The sequence below is a fragment of the Schistocerca serialis genome, chromosome 2 (assembly GCF_023864345.2).
Source record: "Schistocerca serialis cubense isolate TAMUIC-IGC-003099 chromosome 2, iqSchSeri2.2, whole genome shotgun sequence".
NCBI classification, from domain to species: Eukaryota; Metazoa; Arthropoda; class Insecta; order Orthoptera; family Acrididae; genus Schistocerca; species Schistocerca serialis.
Window position 1 is genome coordinate 624507778 of NC_064639.1, and position 21931 is coordinate 624529708.

General features: G+C 41.0%; 1 protein-coding gene across 2 annotated transcripts in view; it reads left to right on the top strand.

Moving 5' to 3' along the window:
- The first annotated feature begins 354 nt into the window (after window positions 1–354).
- Window positions 355–21931, top strand: part of LOC126457686 (uncharacterized) — a 412004-nt gene continuing 390427 nt past the window's right edge. For both annotated transcript variants that reach the window (XM_050094192.1, XM_050094193.1), the window contains exon 1: window positions 355–442. In XM_050094192.1, coding sequence (XP_049950149.1) covers window positions 377–442 — 66 coding nt within the window. In that variant the 5' untranslated portion in view covers window positions 355–376. The remainder of the gene's footprint in view (window positions 443–21931) is intronic.

The window sequence follows — 21931 nt, forward strand, 5'->3', positions numbered from 1 at the left end:
AACACTACTGACCAAAAATGCAGTGTTGCGCAACATTTCGCCCTATAGCTCCCACGTATAGGTAGTACGTAACTGCGTTACTATTTAATTCCTCCAATTTTTGGTAAAGTTATTCAGACCCCACACATACCAGCTTGGCGTTCCCTGCATTCTTCCGCTCGGGCAGTATTATCGCTTGACGTCACGGGGGCTTCGAGAATTTGACGTGGAAATTTTAGCCGTCCGTCGAGGGGGTGGCCGAGGGCGCGCCAAGCCGCTACCCACGCAGCCCCCGCCACGGCGCGTGCGCGGTAGCTTCGTCGGCGCCTATATAAGGGGCGTCGCGGCGGGGCGGCGCACATTCGTGGCCAGACTGCGAGGCGACGCGAACGGCAAGATGCGCTGGTGCTCGCTCGCTGCCCTCTGCGCAGCCCTCGCCGTCGCCGCGCTGCGCCCTCCGCAGGTAGGCGCCCTTCCGCAACCTCCCCGCCCATAGCGCCATCAAACGATGGCACCACTCACACCCATTCAACAATGGATTGCTTCCAACTTATCTTACCTGTTGTATACCTCTCCCGATTTCCCCCTGTGTCTATTGCACAACAATGGGGAAGGCCCTACTTAGAGAGTGCAGCAATTAGAGTTGCAGGTCAATATAGAATGCCAAGTATTCTAACAAACAATTACCTCTAGACATTAAATTTTTTAATCCAGTTTATTAACTTTCCAAAATTATTTCGAAGTATTAGATTTTGCAATCGTATATCTCTCTAAATGCGCCTTTTAATTTATTCTTGCTTGCCATTACGTTTCAGAAATTTTTACGTCGTGCTGACCTGGTTGTTTCCTAATCTTATACAACGAATCCGATGTCTCGGGGCATAACATCAGTCTCCCTGAGAAAAATCCAATTTCTGCCCATTTTTCACGTTCAGTTTCATCACTCTGTATATTAGTTTACCTGGCAAACGTTAGGCAGCGAGTGCTGCAGAATGCTAATATGGCACTAACTGGCTTATAGTGGTTAGTTTCAAAGTTCGTCTGCTGAACTAATAAAATGAATGAACTTTATTAAGGTGTGATTCACATTTTGATGAAACTGAGCGTCAGAAAATCATTTGTAAATGTTTTTCTTTTTGTGTGTGTGTCATGTCAAAGTGTAAGCTTAAACGTTTCGGCTAAAAAAGTATGGATCTCGCTAAGTAGTCGAATTGTTAAACTGTTACCTTGTTGCAGCGCTACGAAGTATTAATTCTAATATAAAGGAAAAGAAGTAAGAGCGCCAGGCGGCAAGCTGTTTGTTGAAAATCGTCATGAAATTGCAAACCATTATTGGTAATTTTATAAATCAAATAAAAGTTAATTTTAGAGTAGAAGCTGTTACGTAAAAGATCAATCTTCGTCTACACGGGCACAATGTTAGGCGCTTTCCACCAGAGTTAATGTAAACTTACAACGTAAAAAATACCTATTTTTAATAAATATGCTTCACCCACAATGTGACATTCATTTCAAGGAAGGTATACAAAATTTTTCTATTAAAAAAAGACTCGTTAAATCTGAAAGATCTGAACCGGTTTTTACTCATCCCAAGAGTTCTCGGACACATGCTATCCGAACACATTATTGTCGCAGAAGGTATCTGGCATAAGACAGAAAACTTCGCTAAGGAAAGTGGTAGCTACAAAAAAATTGAATTTGTTAAACTGAAAAACCCTCATTGACAGGAAATTTCTTTCTTAAGTGTCTCTAATGCAAAAGATGCAGAAAATTAAAGGAACTTTCTTCCAGGATCTTTCGGAATTACTTGTTAATTACTTCAATTTACTCCGTATGGCAAAGCTGCCGAATTATCTAAAAGTTTCACTTTTGCGGATTAAATGACAGGTTTGAGGAATAATCTCTCACAATAGGGTAAGTGCTTTGCTTTTTACATTAAAGGCCTGGTTTGATGGTTTTGTTTTGTATATTTAATGTAGCTACAGGTAATAAAGTATTTTATGCATAGCCATAACGATAAGATTATAAACTATATGTAAGCTTATTTGCCTGTGGAATTGTCACTAAGTTCGATTGTTAAAGCTGAAAATAACTCGGGAAAGATGAATCTTAATTTTTTGTTTATAATTAATATATTTTGCTGTATCGTCATTACGAATTACAGTTTCGAAGCGTGACAATATACTCTAATCGAGATTCAGTTAAAGAAATTGCCTCAACAGACCCTGACAATATTTTCGTGGCCTCTCCTGAACTGTGCAGAGCAGTATCATCGCTAAATTAAAACAGTGTGTCTGATGAACCTACGTAAGAGGTTCTGTCTGCTGCGCCGAATACTGCAAAATTCGGAATCTTGCTTTTCCCACGTGATTCTGACTCAGCTCAATTATCTAAGGGCAGACAGCTAGGTCGGTAGCTCTAATTCATAAATGGAAAAAAAATTTGCTCGAATCTCGCAGTCGTACACTACTTTAATCCGTTGCGTGTAACCTTGAAAACCGAGTCTTCTCGTTCTGCACATCTCAGTCTCATTTCAGTGGAATTCCCGCGACTTTCACGTATGTTATTTCAAGATATACTCACCATTTGTTTGTTTTCTATTCGTCATGAAATTGCGCAGTATTCTTCAGTACAATGCTGAACTATCACTTTGCTTTAAGTATCCTCTCAGCAGCTTATCATCTGCTCTAAACTAACATGAAGTTCGAGAAAAATATTGCTGTTTCCCTTTTTACATACACTTTATTTTCATGGCAACTTTGTCATTCCTACTTAGTGTATGTGCAAGAATGTCACATTCGGTCCATTTTTAGAGAGCAGTCTGAGGCTGGGGTAGTTACTTTGATCCCATTGTATAAGCGATGATGGAAAAATTATGTCTTATTCTACATATTTTCACCTGTTTTACTGCTACGTGAAAGGATACAGTATTGATTTCCTAAGCAACACTAAAAAAAATACATCAAAGCAAGTGATGTAGTTGTCAATAATAATTTTGCTACGAACTAGAAATTTATGTAGCCTATCAGTCTGAAAATGTAGTCATAGTCCACCGACTTTCACATATTATGTACTATTCAGCGTATCACGGCCCCGCGGTGTCTCAAGCTGCGATAATATGCCATTATTGGTGGTAAGTGTGTACCAATAATAAGGGGAAGTACATTTTGCAAGCAACTAAGCACAAGAACTAAAGAAAAATAAGTTGCTGACATTTTTAATGTGCTTCCTGTTGTAAATGATTCATGCATTTGTGACACTGTTTGCAATGAGGGTATGAGATTTGTAAAGCTAAAAGCTTATCATTGTTTTCGCTCCCAGATATTTTCGACAGTATGCTATACATAACACTTTCTGCACTTCTTCACATTTCTGTTAAAAAATTCTTGTATCCTACACCGTATTAGACCTACAGATACACTTCATATAATTTATAATTTCCTGTCTAATTCTTAATTATGTTATGGCATACTAGGTGGCCAAAGTAAAATACTACTCCACGTGTTTTCAATAACATTTAATCCGTCTCATTTTTTTCCACCATACTTTATGTTCACAAACTATAATCTCTTTTGGCAATTAATGACACTATGGAGACATTTATGTATAGCAAGAGCGGAAATGACTCACAAAAAATTACTGCATTAATTTATCTGCTATCAATAAGTGCTTAATATGACTGACCAGACATAATAAATAAAATAAAAGCAATCGCTTCAGTCACAGATTTATTCATAAGCCGACAAGGCATCACAGGAATAAATTTCTATGAGCACACCGACAAACGTATAAATTCAGGAACAAGTTAAAATAAACATTCAAATGTGAACAAACAGGCAGAATTTGTAAGATAGTCGATCATAAATGTTTATTTTTTTGAGAACGGACTTTCAATTCAATGGACGTTTAATTCCTGAAATACACTGCGATTTTATCTATAAATTTGTGATTGGAATGATTGCCTTTACATGTTTATTTATCAATGTTATCAATGTTGTGGTATTAAATATTATTGACAGAAACGATTGAATTACGTCGTATAGGTCTTGCATTTGTAATGTGGAAGTATCGGTGAACACTTTCAGAGCTCAAACATAATGACGTATCTCAAGCAGAACGACTAAGTCCATGCCAAGAAACATACGAGGGCTATTCAGAAAATAAGGAATTATCGCTCGCGAAATGGAAATCACAGTGAAAATCGGGTGAAGCTTTGCACAGATGTGTTGGGCAGTCTCTCTAGTACTCCTGTAGATAGCGTCACGTGACTCTTCTCAGTTCTAAGCGCACAGTGAGCGGGTAAAGATGCCCCGAAAATAGTGTCTCCCGCCAAGTATGCGTGTCTCCCCCCAAGTATGAGTGCCTGCCGAGACATTTCGCCTGATTTCATGCCACCCCAAGTAACGTAACTATCATGCAGTTCCTTCTTCGTGACAGTTCTCGGCCGCACACTGCAGGGGCGATGAAGACGCTCCTGCAGTGTTTTCAATGGAGAGTGTTTAATGTTTAATCACCCAAAATGCAGCTCGGATCTGGCTACTTTTGAGTTTCATCTCTGCCCAAATGAACCGCTGGTTACGAAGACAACATTTTGGCACAGACAACAAGCTGCAGTCCAGCGCAGGAAATGGTCGGAAAGTACAGGAGGCTGGGTTCTATGACGAGGGTTCTGGAAAGTTAGTACAACGCTACGACAGATGTCTAAGTCGGAGCGGCGATTTGTAGAGAAGTAGCTGGAATGTGTAGCTAAACGTTGAAAACAAAACATTTTTAGTGTAGTTTCCCTTTCCCGGCCGGTCATACCTTACTTTCCGAATAGCTCTAGCAGATTACGAAGGCATCGGCCGTGCGACCATCCTTGTCTGACAGGACAGACAAGGGTTCTGAGTTTAGAAGCCGTAACACATGGAATGCTTCATGTATATTAATGCGTATTAATACCCGTTCATCGAATTAGCAAATAAAATATAGTTTCAGAACTAACTACTAATAAAATCTTCATGGTTTCAAACCATTCACTGTCACTAAAAGTCGAAAAAATTTGTCTAGAAGCTTAGAACTTTAAAAACGTTATTAAGAAAATAGTTTCAAGTCTAAGGCAGTCTCATTCACTTTAAAATTGTTTTCTTATAAAAAGAAAAATCACCATATGTAGCAATTGCCGACTCTTGCAATCCACGTACAGAAACTTTTGTTTCAGTAATATGTTGGAGAGAAGTAACTCTTGCTCGCTATGTAACACTGTTTATGGGTATCTACTGATGTTCCCCTATGCTGGTCAACACAGCCCTTTAATGTCAGTTTCCTTTTATTTCAGTCATAATCACGTTCTATAACACAATCCTACGCTTTCGGCTACATTCGCCATTTTTAGATGCTTCTGCTCATGGGCGCCATTTGGCGAACAAAACATTGATTGTATGAAGATGGCCAGTGTAAGCTGAAACTGGATATATCTGTGTCATCGAATGTGATTGCGTCTATAATAAAAACAAGTTCACAATAAGTCAATCACTTATCTCCTTCGACGAAAAGCTGTTCTTTCATAACCTATTAATGTAAGTAACTCTCAGAGAAATGGTGTACATATTGTGTACGTGTAGATAACATGAAAGTCAATATGCGAATACGGATGTACTTCAAGAACTGCCTCGAAGGGCATATTTTGGCACCAGATTTGTACTATGTGAACCACATAAAATTTTATGAAAGGAAACAACTCAAACAATTAATTGAAGAATTACACCAAACAAGCACTACCATTTTTGTAGCTCATTTTGACGTTAAACGTCTCAGGATTTCGTGTAGTAACAAAGAGCCTACTTTGATTTTATTGTTATTCCAAGTTTTCTGAATCAGTTTTGAATGTTGCAGCTGCTATATGTGAATAATGACTTCTTCCGACGCACTGCTATTCCAGGCGTATCAACGTCGGTATCGCATTGAAGGTGTACTCATCTTAGTGCTGTAGCTATTACACACATTTTCATTTTTAATGTTAAGCAAATGTTCGTTTTACTACATCCAGTCATATCAAACATAACGGAGTCACAGAATGGGCATTATTCCTGTGGTCGAGTTAAATGTTTGTTTCTCATCTTGAATCAACAGTGTAATGAAGCTACCTTTTATTCGTTTATTGATAAAAATTATAATTTTGTTATCTATGGAGAATAACACCTGAAAGTGGTAGAATTATGGGAACTGCGTGTACAGTAATACTAGCTAGAAAGAAACATGTGTCTGAACCTAAAAGGAAAGCTACATATCGAGCCGTACTAATCTTTTGAGATGGATTGTGCAGATCTCGATTAAGTCATCTGAACGCATATCAGAGAATGAAAGGGCCTAGAAATAAAAGAAAGGCTCAAAGCATCTATTCGCGTACCTATAGGAGCGGTGCTGACACACTATCAGGAAATGCATAGCAAGCTTTCTGATATATTGATTCAGTCGTAGGATTTTTAAGTATATTTCAGGATAAATGATTTATTGAAGCTTAAGCCACGACGAAATTTACAGTGGTTACTAGGGATAATTATGAACTAGAAATTAAGTAGCATTCGTGGAGCATATAATCTGATATTATGTGCGTGTGTTGCCAGAAGTTGAAGGGGAAGGAGGCGCAGCTTGCTGGGTGAGAGTGGAATGGGAATAGATGATTAGATGCTGCAACGGATAGCCGTGTGTGGACGTGACTCACTACGTTCTTCTTATTTCTACACTATCTGACCAAAAGTATCTGAACACCAGAGATTTGTAAGGGTTGTGTCCACCTTTCGGCTTTATGACTGCTTGAACTTTGACGGGACACTGTGGGAAAGGTGCCTGAAAGTTTTTGGAGAAATGGCATTCCATTCTTCCTCAAGAGCCGAAACCAAAGAGGGTGGCCGTGTTGAACGCTGAGCTCTGGAGCAAAGTCAACGCTCTAACTCAGCTCAGAGATGTTCCATTGTGTTCAAGCCGGGACTCTGCGCACGCCAGACCATTTCAGGAATGATACTGTCCACGAACCACTGACTCACAGAAGTTGTTTCATGACAGGATGCACTGTCATTCTCAGACAATTAGTCATCTTCTCCCAACTTTCTTTTACTGTTCGCAGTATACAATGCTGTAAAATGTGCCCATACCCTTCATCATTTAGCGTTTTCTTAGGTTAAACAAGGGGACCACGCCCTAACAACGATGAACACCCGCATATCGTAACGCCACCTCATCGGTACTTCACTGTTGGTTCTGCACATGATAGCAGTATTCGTTCTTTGGGCATTCGCGGTACCCAAATCCCTCGAGCGGCTTGCCAAAGGCTATAGTGTGATTCATCACTCCGAATCACTCGTTTCTAGATATTCGCTGGCCAGTGGCGTCTCTCTGTACGCCACGTTGAGCGTCGCTTATCATTGGCTATAGAATGAGGAGGTTCTCGACCATTGTATCTCATTCTTTTTAACTCCCTACGCTCAGCCACTGTGCTAGCTGGGCTATGTGTAACACTTTGGAACTCTCAAGTAATTCCAGCCGCTGATTTCATCCAATGTTTGCAACCACCGTTCGCAATACTCGCGGTCCCTGTCTGACATCACTTGAGGTCAGCGTGGTAGCGTTTCTACTCCATAATGGCATCAGCACTTGGGCGGATGTAGAAGGGTTGAAATGTCCTTCTGACTGGTTACTCAGGTGCCATCCAATGACCAGTCCACGTTCGAAGTCAGTGAGCTCTCCTGACAGAACCTCTGTGCTGTTACTTCTTCTCTGCTGACGACGCGATACTCCCCGTACCCCCTCTAATACTGGCTAGTCCACCTCTATGGACATCTAGTGATCACTTACATATTACATAGTGGTGTCGGGATACTTTCAGCCAGACACTGCATTTATTCGAGAGCCTGTAGGCTACGATGAATTGTAGGACCGTGGGAAGGCGAAGACGCCAATTGTCGAGGAACGCATTATTCAATTACAGGGACTTTCTGGCCAAAACTTGGGATTTTTAGGCTGAGATTCATGTTAGTTGAAAATATGTAGAATTAGTAATTTATTCGTGCATAAATCGCTTTTACAAGGGTAATGGACATGTCCTGGTTTTACAATTTATGAACAACAAAAGTAGCTTAATTCATATACACCCCAAACGCATATGTTATCATATTTGGTGCATTGTGCTGTCACCTACTGCCAGGTACTCTATATCAGCAACCTCAGTAGTCATTAGACATCGTGAGAAAGCAGAATTGGGCGCTCTGTGGAACACCCGGACTTCGAGTGTGGCCAGGTCATTGGGTGTCACTTGTGTCATACGTCTGTACGCGAGATTTACACACTCCTCAACATCCATAGGTCCACTGTTTCCGATGTGATAGTGAAGTGGAAATGTGAAGGAGCACGTATAGCGCAAAAGCGTACAGGCCGACCTTGTCTGTTGACTGATAGAGACCGCCGACAGTTGAAGAGGGACGTAATCGTAATAGGCAGACATCTATCCAAACCATCACACAGGAATTCCAAACTGCATCTGCATCCACTGTAAGTACTATGACAGTTAGGCGGGAGGTGAGAAAACTTTGATTTCATGGACGAGCGGCTGCTCATAAGCCACACATCACGTCGGTGAATGCCAAACGACGCCTCGCTTGGTGTAAGGAGCATAAACATTGGACGATTGAACAGTGGAAAAACGTTGTGTGGAGTGACGAATCACGGTACACAATGTGGCGATCCGATGGCAGGGTTTGGGTATGGTGAATTCCCGGTGAACGTCATCTGCCATCGTATGTAATGCCAACAGTAAAATTCGGAGGAGGTAGTGTTATGGTGTGGTGGTCTTTTCCATGAAGGGGGCTTGCACCCCTTGTTGTTTTGCGTTGCACTATCACAGCACAGGCCTACACTGATGTTTCAAGAACCTTCTTGCTTCCCACGGTTGAAGAGCAATTCAGGGACGGCGATTGCATCTTTCAACGCGATCGAGCACCTGTTCATAATGCGCGGCCTGTGGTGGAGTGGTTACACGACAATAACATCCCTGTAATGGACTGGTCTGTACAGAGATCTGACCTGAATCCTATAGAACACCTTTGGGATGTTTTGGAACGCCGACTTCGTGCCAGCCTCACCGACCGACATCGATACCTCTCCTCAGTGCAGCACTCCGTTAAGAATGGGCTGCCATTCCAGCACCTGTTTGAACGTATGTCTGCGAGAGTGGAAGCTGTCATCAAGGCTGAGGGTGGGCCAACACCATATTGAATTTCAGCATTAGCGGTGGAGGGCGCCACGAACTTATAAGTCCTTTTCAGTCAGGTGTCCGGATAATCACTATGTGTGTGTGTGTGTGTGTGTGTGTGTGTGTGTGTGTGTGTATGTGTGTGTGTGTGTGTGTGTGTGTGTGTGTGTGTATTTATATACTTTCGACAAGGATGGGATATACTTTAGACAAGGATGCGATAAGTGGTTAACAAAGAATATGCAGAGCATCAAGTGAGAATGTTAAGAGAGAGTGGGTATGGAAAAGGATAGTACTGTTTAATCAGTTTAAAAGTTTTGTCATCTAATGTTCATACTATTATAGCATTCAGTGAGAAGATTCCGGGTGCTGTGAATCGATTGCCACTGATACACCCACTCACATTCAAGTGTATCGGTTGATATCTGACAACACTCCGTCGAGTAGTTGTTAAGTAATGTAATCTCAGTGCGCTGCATTGGGAATTCAGATACAGAGTTTAAAGACATGACACAGTAGAGTGCAAGGTTTCGCAAGAAGTGGACTCAGCCCTTTCGTAAGACTTTGCACAACACAATACGTGGAGAAGTTAAAGGGAAAGATGACTTACAGCGCAAGGGACCGTCATTGCGAGAGCGTCACCTCCGTCTGCACTGTTTCAATTGAGAGGTAAGATCCACTCTACTTGTATCAACGCTGAAGAAAGCCTCTAGCATTTTCTGTAACAGTAACCAAATTTGCGTTGAATACACACATATCATGAAAGGACACCATACAAATTACTAACTACACAGGCCGCATCTGTGAAGCATCATTATTTATTAGCCAGGGTCCCTTAGAATTAGTGGGTGTCGATCCTGAGTGAGAGCTATTGAGTCACATATTCAGACGCGCGGTGTATTTTAGCAACTCAGGTGATGGAAAGGGACGAGATATATGCAGACACTCATTAAAGTTAGTTTTTGGAAACAATAACTAAAAGACTGATTACGGTGGTGAAAGATTTGTTCCACAGTTTTGATCAATTAAGGTGTTAGCTATTGTTATACAGTAATTGGTTTCCATACAATCCCAATTGAGAAAAGAGTGGTAAATTAGTTAATGTCATTATACTATTTTCATCCGTGTATTACAAGAATGAATCAGTTTCTGTTTTTGAGGATGTTTTTTACTAAACATTTGAACAGATTTATCGGAACTGTTTCGTTTATGGTTTCCTCATTAAAGAAAGAAAGTTGTCACTAGGGACGTAGCACTAATTCCAGTAGATGACGGGAGAGGGAAATTACTATAGACCTTGAATGATCATACCAGCATTCTGTTTGATTTTGGAAAATAATAGAAAACAGAATATAGGCTAGCAGATGGAGTTTTGGAACATCCTCATCCTCCAGAGCAGGAGCCGAAAGTCTAACTTTTTGTACATAGTCTGCTGCTCTTATTTACTAGGTTGACGATATGATCACCTACACACTTGCCCTATGATAAAGGGAGCACTTCGGCTTTGGAAAAGAGTGGTACGTACAAAATCAGGTCATTGCGGTAAATTCTATAGAGGGCTTTCTGGCAGGACAATACTCAAACATCTGAAGGAACACCATACAAGTCAAGTTAGAGATACACAACTGGAGGCTCTACTTCTGCAGACCACTTGGTTAAAGAAGACTATAGTTACAAGATGCAATACGAAGCCTTACGTAAAATGTACAAAGAAAGGAAATTAATAAACATATATCCTGTTAACTGATTCTCCTGTTGCTACTTAGTAGAACAATACTATCATAAATGAAACACACACAGATTGTACTTTTCCATTTACAAGGGCGTGCTGCAAACTAACACCCCGAATTTTTTACGTGAAAACTCTTTAAGCTTTTTAAACAAAACAAACTTTATTAACATACTGAATCTTTGTTCTTCATGTTTACACATTTATTTCTCAACACAGTCACCCTGGTGATTAACACATGTCTCCCAACGAGAGATTAGTTTGTTGATACCGTCAATGTAGAATGTTTCATTTTGTTGACAGAGCCACAACCTCACCTCTGCTTGCACCACTTCATTGCCATAAAAGGAGGTCATTGTAGGTTTCCTTTAAGTTCTGGAAACAAATGAAACTCGGATAGGGCCTAGATGGGACAGAATGAAGGATGATCGATGACAGAGAACAAAGGCGTCAGATTATTGCAGATGTCGCAGCATTCGCTTGTTGTCTGGCACTGTCACTCTAAAGAGTAGGGTGCTCCGCTCTTCGAATCAGTGCTTTCAGTTTTCTCGGGGTATCGCGGTAAACCGACGAAGTTGTGTTACACACCGCCATGTTATATACTACATTCGGTGTTCTCTATCGACAGACGCTTGCAATTGCGTCCTCGAAGCGGGAGAGTCGACCGAGTAACATGCATAACATGTAGCACCTTAAACGATCTTGAGAACCGAATAACAAATTCGGAGATATTACTTTTCGGCACGGCCTGATGTATGCTAGATGGGGTATATATTTAATCCTTTTAGTTCATTTCCTCCTTTCCTCTCTCTCTCTCTCTATCCAGTCTCCTCCTCCCCTTCTCTGTCCTTATCTTCCTTCCCCATAACTGTCCATCACATGCTCCATCTTTTCTCTGTCCATCTTCTCTTTTCCCTTCTCACTGACCATTTCCTCAACCCACAACTTTCCGTCTCACTCTTTCTGCTCCTCTCTCTCTGTCCAACAGGCATCCTCCTCTCACCTGTTCATCTCCTCCTGCCCCTGTCCGTGTCCCCCTCTCTATTCTCTCTGTGTTTTCTCCCCCTATATGTTCATTTCCTCCAACCCCTCTCTGTCAATTCTTGGCTCTTCTCTCCTCCACCCCTCTCCTCCTCCCCCTAAATGACTCCATATCCTTCCCGCTGTCTGTCTCACCGTCTCTTACTTCCCCATATTTACTGTTCATCATCTCCAAACCAACAAGAAATTTCTGGTTCGTAGGCCGCAGTACTTCTTTCCATATAGTAATATGTGTGCCAAGTTTAGCTGAAATCGGTTCATGGATTTGGGAGGAGCTTTTTACCTGCGGCTTCCCCCATATACACACATGCCACTTATATTTGACGTATATTTAACACATATTTGTACACATATTTCACCCACATCTCTAGCGAATTTCACCCTACAGTTTCGTTTTCACACAGTTAAAAGTCTGCGACGTCACATCTCCTGAACTATGTATCACATAATGATTAAATTTTGCAGATATATTCAGTGATATGTGTGGATACAGTCCGCAAAATTCGTTGCAAGTAGAATTAGTAGTAAAGAAGTAATAAAATAAAATGTTATGCATGATGCGGAAGATTTTCACACATCTCAGTCTTTATAACGTCATATCTCCTTAACTATGGGGCGTACAATGATAAAATTGTGCAAGTTCATTTAGCTGCATATGTGTATGCTGTCTACGAAATGTGTTGCGAAGAGAATTAGTGGTAAAGAAAAAAATTAATTAAAACGTTATGCGTGACGATGCAGTTTTTCATCCATCTCAGTGTTTATGTTATATCTCCTGAACCGGAGCCGTCGAGATGTACGTGCTGCGTGGTGTGCGCCACTGCACGTCGCTCTACAGGTCAGTCGACCTGCACCGACCGTTTTTGGCTGGAAGCGAACTGCTGATTCACACTAATCAATACTTCGCAGCTGCGCCTTTAAATATAGGCAAGGCCTCAAAAACAAATGACAAAATTTCAGTATTTAAGTCGGTACCTTCTCGTTCACATAATGATTTCCCGCCTGGCCCCGGACGCAGCCGAGCGTTCGTAGTGTATGTCGGGCAAGTAGTGTCATGTTACAAGTTCGATGTAGGGCCCATACTTCTCGTGGGTACACTCATGGCCTATGTGTCCTACAATAATAGAATATTGAAGGAACATTCAGTGGTAAGTGAGAACACTGGTTGCAAAATATGTCACGAATGGAGTTAGTGGTAAAGAAGTAATAAATCAAAACGTCATGCCCGATGTGGCAGTTTTATTGCATAAACAGCGAAAAGTGTGATAAGCGATAAACGTTTTTCCTTTCATCATTTTGTGGGAGGTGTTAGCGAGAGGGAGTTTCCTAAAAGTTTGAAATTACGTGTAAACTACCAAACTCACCCCTTTGACAAGTAGGTCTGCCCCCACAGCGCTTTTTTCCATAGAGTAAGTGATCGTGTACCAAGTTTGGTTCAAATCGACCCTACAGTTTAGGAGGAGAAGTGGAACATACGTACATACACTTTTAAAATACGAAAGAATATCCTGTCACCCAACCCTAGTACTGAATGATCACAGTTCCCTTACTCACCACTTCTAACAGCAGATACTGTTAATAATCCGATCCCAACCATCTCGTAAATTACGACTACCATTTACATATCCCATCTTTTCCTTTATTTCCGTTACTGTACTTTAACTTGCTCTGTTAAAAACTTGAATTTTATAATTACAGTCGTTTCATTTATCTGTTTAGTTTCACTTGTTTTAGTGTACCTGATTACAATATTGGACCTTTTGATGGCATGAGCGTCTTGTTCAGTTACCCACGTGAAAGATGTCACAACAACTTTTATATACTGTTCATTTATCTTTCCTCTCAGAACAGTTATTGTAATTTGCAATATAGTTCGATATTTAATGTATCACATATTTTATCCAATCTAAATATTTCACATCTCATTTTCCCTGAAATAATCCCTCCAGTTTTAGTGAAACATTGACAACTATGATCCGTGGAAACCAACTGCGACACTCTATAGTTGCCATTTATTGAAGAATTTGATCCCACAAAAATGTCACAGCCGCACATATTTATCTTTGTATCTAACTATGGCACAACAGCCGAAAACAGCTTTGGAAAATAATAAATACCAGCGGCCCGTGCGAAATTTTCGAACTTTTATAGTTTTAAATAATGACAATATTTGGAGTATGTTTACTCCTTAGGATAGGGATAGTTGTGGGAATGAAGAGAAAGCATCTTTAAAAATGACACGAACTACGTGAAATAATAATCATGAATTTATGATACATCGTTGTGTATACATTTGCATGCGTCTAAAAATATGTTTTGCCTTCGGAATGTTTGTCCCGGCTTGTACGATGGGCAGAGATCACAGACTGTCAGTAGGGCCACATAACCCATAACTTTACCTTAACAAACATTTTCGATTACACTAAGCACGTTAGGCCGAAGTAGCAATAAATAAATCAAAGTTCAAGGCGACAGTGACAAATGCGTTTGTCGTTTCGTAAAGTACACTGAGATGAAGGAAGTCACGGGAGAGCGATGTGCTCATATACATATGCCGGTAGTATCACGTACAAAAGGTATAAAAGGGCAGCGCAATAGCGGAGTTGTAATTTGTACTCAGGTGATCCATGCGAAAAGGATTCCGTGGTGATTATGGCCGCACGACGGGAATTAACAAACTTCGAACGCGGAATGGTAGTTGGAGACAGACGCATGGGACATTCCATTTCGAAAATTCAATATTTCGACATCCACAGTGTCACGTGTGTGGCGAGAGTACCAGATTTCAAGCATTACCTATCATCACGGACAATGCAGTGTCCGACGGCCTTCACTCTACCACTGAGACCAGCGGCATTTGTGTAACGTTAACAGTGCTTACACACAAATAATACTGCGTGAAATAATGTGGGACGTAAGACGAACTCATCCGTTAGGACAATACGGCGAAATCTGACGGTGATGGGCTATGGTAGCAGACGAACGACGAGAGTGCCTCTGCTAACAGCACGACGTAGTCTGCAGTGCCTCTCAGGAGATACTTGCGACTATATCGGTTGGATCCTAGACGACTGGAAAATTGAAGCCTGGTCAGATGAGTCCCCATTGCAGTTGGTGAGAGCTGATGGTAGGGTTTGAGTGTGGCGCAGACCCCACGAAAGCATGGACCCAAGTAGACAACGGCGCAGTGTGCAAGGTGGTGGGGTCTCCATCGGTGTGGGCTGTGTTTACATGCAATGGATTGGGTCCTCTGCTCTAACTCAAAAGATCATTGACTGCATATAGTTATGTTCGTCTGCTCGGAGACCATTTTCAGGGATTCATGGACATCATCTCACCAAACGTCGCGGAATTTTTATGGATGACAATGCGCCATGTCACCGGACCACAGTTGTTCGTGATTGGTTTGAAGAACATTCTGGACAAATTGAGCGAATGATTTCGCCACCCAGATAGCCCGATTTGAATCCTATCGAACGTTTGTGGAACTTAATCGAGATGTCATTTCGTGCACGAAACCCTGCCAAGGCAGCATTTTCGCAGTTATGGATGGTTGTAGAGGCAGCATGGTTCAATATTTCTGCAGGCGACTTCCAACAACTTGTCGAGACCTTACCACCACGTCGAACTGCAGTACTACGCCTGGAAAAATGAAGTCGGACACGATATTACGAAGTATCCCGTGACTTTTGTCATTTCGTTGTTTAGTCGTTTAGAAAAGTCAACTTGCACGACGCGCTGAGATAATGGACTATCGCAGTGGTGACGGTTATTAACTATTACAGTACTGTATACAAATTATTCAGTTAATAAGTACTTTAAAACGAATAAAATGGTGTCTGTAATAAGATAATTTGAAAAAAGAGTCTCTTATTCGTGATTAATGAGTTTAATGAGTTATCTTCGTAAAATTAAGTTATGAAGCTGGGCATCCGTGACACCCTTTTTCCTATAATAGATAAATGTCTCCTTTATGTTAAAATTTTCCACATATAGTAAGTTTTAGCGTGAAAAGACCTTTCTAACGATATTTCATTCCTTCGTATATGATAGTATGAGTTGAGAAAAAAGGGATGTAGACTCGAGAAATAATATATTTTATTGCAGAATATTAAATCAATGTCGTGTGATTGTTCAATCATAATTGTGTATTTTATTACCGTCTTTGAACAAAACGAGCTGATTTACTTTAAATAAAAGTGGCGTATTAGGTGTGTAACCCTATATATCGTGTGTTTATAATAAAAGCGAGAATTTGTTACGGATGATTATCTTCGTTTATGAATTTTGCTTTAATTTACAAAATCGTAAATTGGACAACATACAGATTTAGTCACATGAAAAAAATTGTTGACCCTGTTCATTGATTTCGCTTAACCTACTGAGTTCCAAGTACTTGTGTCTTGCTACTTTCCAGCAGCTATATCATTGTTTCTTACATTTCGGTAGCCACGCCAACGGCTAATATTATGCCCTGAGGTACAGAAAGTTTCTGCGTTTACTGTTTTTCTCAAATTTAAAAAAAACATAACGAAGTAAAACGTCCCATACTACTCACGTGTTAGAGAAAACTACTTGTATCTGATGATTAGGTAGTAGAGCGTAAAGCTTAGAAAATGTGTCTCATTTGGTAAGCACGCGTGGACTGTTAGAAAACGTTCACTCTGTCTGAAAAAGAGAGAAATTTTAACAGCTCTAGAGAATCCTCTCTGATATTTACGGGAAACACAGGGATTTGTGTGTATTACAGTCTTTAGACACAATTCTTGCAATTATTTCAGCAGTTTATTCAACATCCTTAGATTTTTAAAAATGTTTGTTGTAATCGTCTAGAACCGTGATTTGAATTGAGCCGGTAAACGTACTTCATCCTCTAACTTTAAATACACCTTTCATGGAAACCAAAGTAATTCTTGATATCACTTGACTTGTAGTAGGATTGTACGGTACCTAAGCAAATTTGGTCCAATTTCTTGAACAACATACGAAATATTGCGAATATCTTCGATTCTCGACGACTTTAGTTCGACTGTCGAGAACAATGTTTAAATGTCGACTTTTGTCTACATCTTAATACATACTCCGCAAGCCGCAGTGTGGTACGTGGCAGAAGGTACCCTTTACCACTATTAGTCATTTCCTTCCCTGCTTCACTCGCAAACAGAGCGAAGGAAAAGCTACTATCTATGCCTTCGTACGAGTTCTAATTTCTATAATATTGTATTCGTGTTCATTATACGGAATGTACTTTGATGGCAGTAGAATCATTCTCCAGTCAGCCGCAAAAGTCTGTTCTCTAAATTTTCTCAGTAGTGCTCCTCAAAAAGAACGACACTTTCCTTCCAGTGACTTCAACTTGAGGTCCCGAAGCATTTCCGTAATACTTGCGCACTTTTCCAACCTACCGGTAGCAAATCTAGCAGTCCACCTCTGAACTGCTCCGAAGTCTTTCTTTAATCCAACGTGGTGCGAATCGCAAACACAACAGTAGTCAACAATAGTAGCGTCCTATACAGATGACACTTTCTTAAAAGTCTCCCAATATACTTGTATGCTCATTCCATTTCATATCGCTTTGCAACGTTATTCCTAGCTATTTGAACGATGTGAATGTGTCAAGCAGTACATTAGTAACGCTGCACTCGAAAATTTTCCTCCTGGTATACGTTAACTTACGCTTTCCTAGATTTAGAGCTACATGCCGCTCATCACACCAACTAGAAATTTTGTCCAAGTCATCTTGTATCCTCCTACAGTCACACAATGACGAGACGGTCCCATACATCACAGAATCATCAGCAAATAACGGCAGATTGTTGCTCATCCTTTTCTCCACACAATTAATGCATAAAGAAGATAATGGCGATCCTATCACACTTCCCTGGACCGATGCTAACGATACCCTTGTGTCTCATCAACTCGCCATCGAGGACAGTATATTGGGTCTGTTATTGAAGAAGTATTCGAGCCACTCACATATCTGGGAACCTATTCTGTATGCTTCTACTTAACAGTCGGCAGTATGGCAGTGTGTCAAATGTTTTGCGGAAATTAATGTCCTCCTTATCCGACCCCTCCGTTTCCTTCAAGAGCACTTTGCCTCGGCCAAATTACTGTTAGTTTTTAGACTTGGAAATTATAAATTCTAAATGATAAGTTACCATTTCTTGGTCTTACTGTACAGCGCGTATCGGTTTAGATTCTTGTTAAGTTTTAATGCTGTAGCTATTTTCATGCACATGCCAAAAAATATGAGTATCGTGAACGGTATTACGCGAGCATAGAATCATTACGGGTTTCTTCTCGTCCTTAAGTTTATACAGCACAGTAATGGTATCGCTGTTCTGCGCTTGTTCAGTACGTCGTGTCCTGATGCTGTTGCTGTGCTCCGCTTTCAGAGGCAGTAGACTTGTAAGTGCAAATAACCTGCCACGCCGCAGCATTTTTATAACCTTCATTTCAAGGCAGATCTTCCCCGCTGCTGCGGCTCTTACGCTGCCGCATCTGTTCTGCCTGGAAACAAATTATTTTTCTTTCTTCCCGGTCTCTACCATTCCGGTGTGGCAGCAACAGGATGTGGGCGGATGTTTTTATCTTACGTCGCTTTGTTAGCTACGTGAATATATGATTCAGATTATCATTTAAGTGTTATTCAGTGATTTAGAGACATGTTTATTCCGTCTGGTCCGCATCTTGAAGACGTTGCAGGCTCCAGGCGAACTCCGCAAGTAAGGGTGCTTACTACCTAAATATTAAAAGTTCCAGCTTATGAAATACTCAAAACCAACCATCCTTAGCAACAGTGTTTCTACGCGCAGTCCATTCGTATTTGCATGTAAATACGAGTACTGTAGGAAACTGTGCCCAGAATTTTAATTATCCTTCGCTCAAACATGTTTCGCGCCTTGGTTTTGCTTTTGAAAAAAAATGGCTCTGAGCACAATGGGACTCAACATCCGAGGTCATCAGTCCCCTACAACTTAGAACTACTTAAACCTAACTAACCTAAGGACATCACACACATCCATGCCCGAGGCAGGATTCGAACCTGCGACCGTAGCAGTCACACGGTTCCGGACGGAAGTGCCTAGAACCGCACGGCCACCACGACCAGCTTTGCTTTTGAGCTTAATGCAAATATTAGTTAGAAGTATTGCACTGATTATTTAATCATTCACAAATTTTGCTAATTTGTTTTACGTATTACACCACTATATGGTACGGTATGTACGTACCATACGCTGAAGTGACAGAGAGTCATGGGAGAGCGATATGTACATATACATATGGCGATAGTATAGCGTTCAGAAGGTATTAAAGAGCAGTGCATTGACTGAGTTGTCATTTATACACACGTGACTCATGTGAAAACGTTTCCGTCGTGATTAAGGCTGCACGATGGGAATTAACAAACTTCGAACGCGGAGTGGTAGTTGGAGCCAGACGCTTGGGTCACTGCATTTCGGAAATCATTAGGGAATGCAACATTTCGACATCTACAGTGTCACTAGTGTGCCGAGAAAACCAAATTTCAGGAATTACCTCTCACCACGAACTACGCAGTGGCCTGCCTTCACTTTACGACCGAGTGCAGCGCCGTTTGCGTAGCGCTGACTGTGATAGACAAGCAACACTTCGTGAAATAACAGCTGAACTCAATGTAGGACGTACGACGATCGTATCCAATACGACAGAATGGCGAAATCTGGCGTTAATGGACTATGGCAGGGAGATGACCGACGAGAGTTCCTTTCCTAACAGCACGACATAGCCTGCAGTGCCTCTCGTGGACTCGTGACCATATCATTTGGATCCTAGATGACTGAAAAATCAGTGCCTGGTCAGATGAGTTCTGAGTTGGTAAGAGCTGATGGTAGGCTTCGGTTGTAATGCAACCCCACAAAGCCATGGACCCAAGTTGTCAACAATGCACTGTGCAATATGGTGGTGGCTCCATAATGGTGTGGGCTGTGTTTACATGAAATGGACCGAGTCCTCGGGTCCAACTAAACCGATCATTGACTAAAAATGGTTATGTCAGGCTACTTGGAGACCATTTGCGACCATTCAGAGATTTCATTTTCATGGATGACAATGCGCCAAGTCACTGGGCAACAATTGTTCGCGATTGCTTTGAAGAACTTTCTGGACACTTCAGGCGAATAATTTGGCCACCCAGATCGCCCGACATGAATCCCATCGAACATCTGTGGAACGTAATCGAGGGGTGACTTCGTGAACAAAATACGCCACCGGCAACGCTTTCGTAATTACGGGTGGCTATAGAGGCATATTTCTGCAGGGAACTTCCGACGTGTTGCTGCGCAGGGCAAAATGAGCCCCGACAAGACATTAGGAGGTATTCCATGAGTTTTATCTCCAAAGTGTCTAACAGTGATCTTTGTTTTGTTCTGTAAAGGAATCTTTCCGTCATATAGAAGAGCAGTAAGGATTTAAAATGTGTTGCAACAGAAGGAAGCTAAATCTTAAGTTAGTTTATAAAGAATAAAACGAAAAACAGAAGCAAAAATAGTCGAGTAAACCTTTACCAGAAGAGGAGGCAGCTATGATACTGATTAACTGTTTTTAGGACACGACATGGAACTCTGGAGTGAAACAACTATGGGGATTGATAAAGCACTGAATATGTGAAACGGAAGAAAGATTAGAGCTCAACTTTCCGTCAGTAACAAGATCACTGGATATGGGGCACGAGCTAGAATAAAATCAGACTGGAGATGGTGATAGGCTGTGTTTTCTTTCATAGGCATTCCATCATTCGCTGTAACTGATTCAGGGAAACCATGGATAACGTAAATATCAGTTGCCGGATAGAGGTTAGCTAACGGCTGCTCCCGAACACGAATCTTGGCGATATGAAAAGCAGGCTATGGAGTTTGTTGCCTATGGAAATTACGCAGAGCTGACAGGGATTATTCTACGAGAGCAACAAGTGCTCGAGAACGTCAAGGTTTAAAATGAATACTTAAGTTGTTCAGTAATCAATAATTATGAGGTATCATAGCTGATGTGGTGAAGCAAGATTGTGTTGAGAATGTAGAGAACTTCGCGAGATAGATTATATCAATGATTTTGAGGTTTTGTTTGTGTGCAACTGAATAAATGCAGTTTAGATTTGACATAAGTGTTTCGTCTCAGTTTTGAACATGTTCAGTGGTCTGAAATAATTACCCCTTTTCAAATATTTTGCATACACCTTGCCTCGCAGCTAACAAATTATTTAATAATCGATGAGCAGCAACTTTTGTTTATTTTTCATACGCTGAACATGTTTCAGATCAATTTCACTATCACAGTCAATTTTTGGGTAATGGAATTGTTTTGAAACGTTGCCATACATATTCAGCCATTCCGTTTATAAGCTGTAAAAAGTTCTGTTCCTGGCACTTACTTGCTCAAAAGTATACTGAAGGAGAAAGAGACAGCGTCAGAATCTTTTATAGCTTATAAGTACAATATCAGGATATGTAATTTAGAAATGCTGCATGTAAATACAAATGAGTATGTATTTCAGTCCAGTGGATACTCTTAACTAAATTGAAGCGAAGCAGGCATGGCAAAACATAAATGACAATTGTTTAGATACACAGAAACATAACCTCAAGTAATATTACTAGAACGTGTGGCCGAAAAGATCAATAACATTGATGATCTCGTGAAATAGGGCTTACAAATAAGGTAAAAACAATTTTAAATGCTAAAAAGCCATGGACGTAAATGCAAATGCAAGAAGAAGTAACAAGGAGAGAAAGATCTAGGAGAAATTTGGGAAGAGCAAGAAAAAATTTGACACTGTGAATAGAAGTTGTTGTGCATGATACAGAAAAATGGGGAATGCTGATGACATGGGGCCGCGCGGGATTAGCCGAGCGGTCTCAGGCGCTGCAGTCATGAACTGTCCGGTTGGTCCCGGCGGAGGTTCGAGTCCTCCCTCG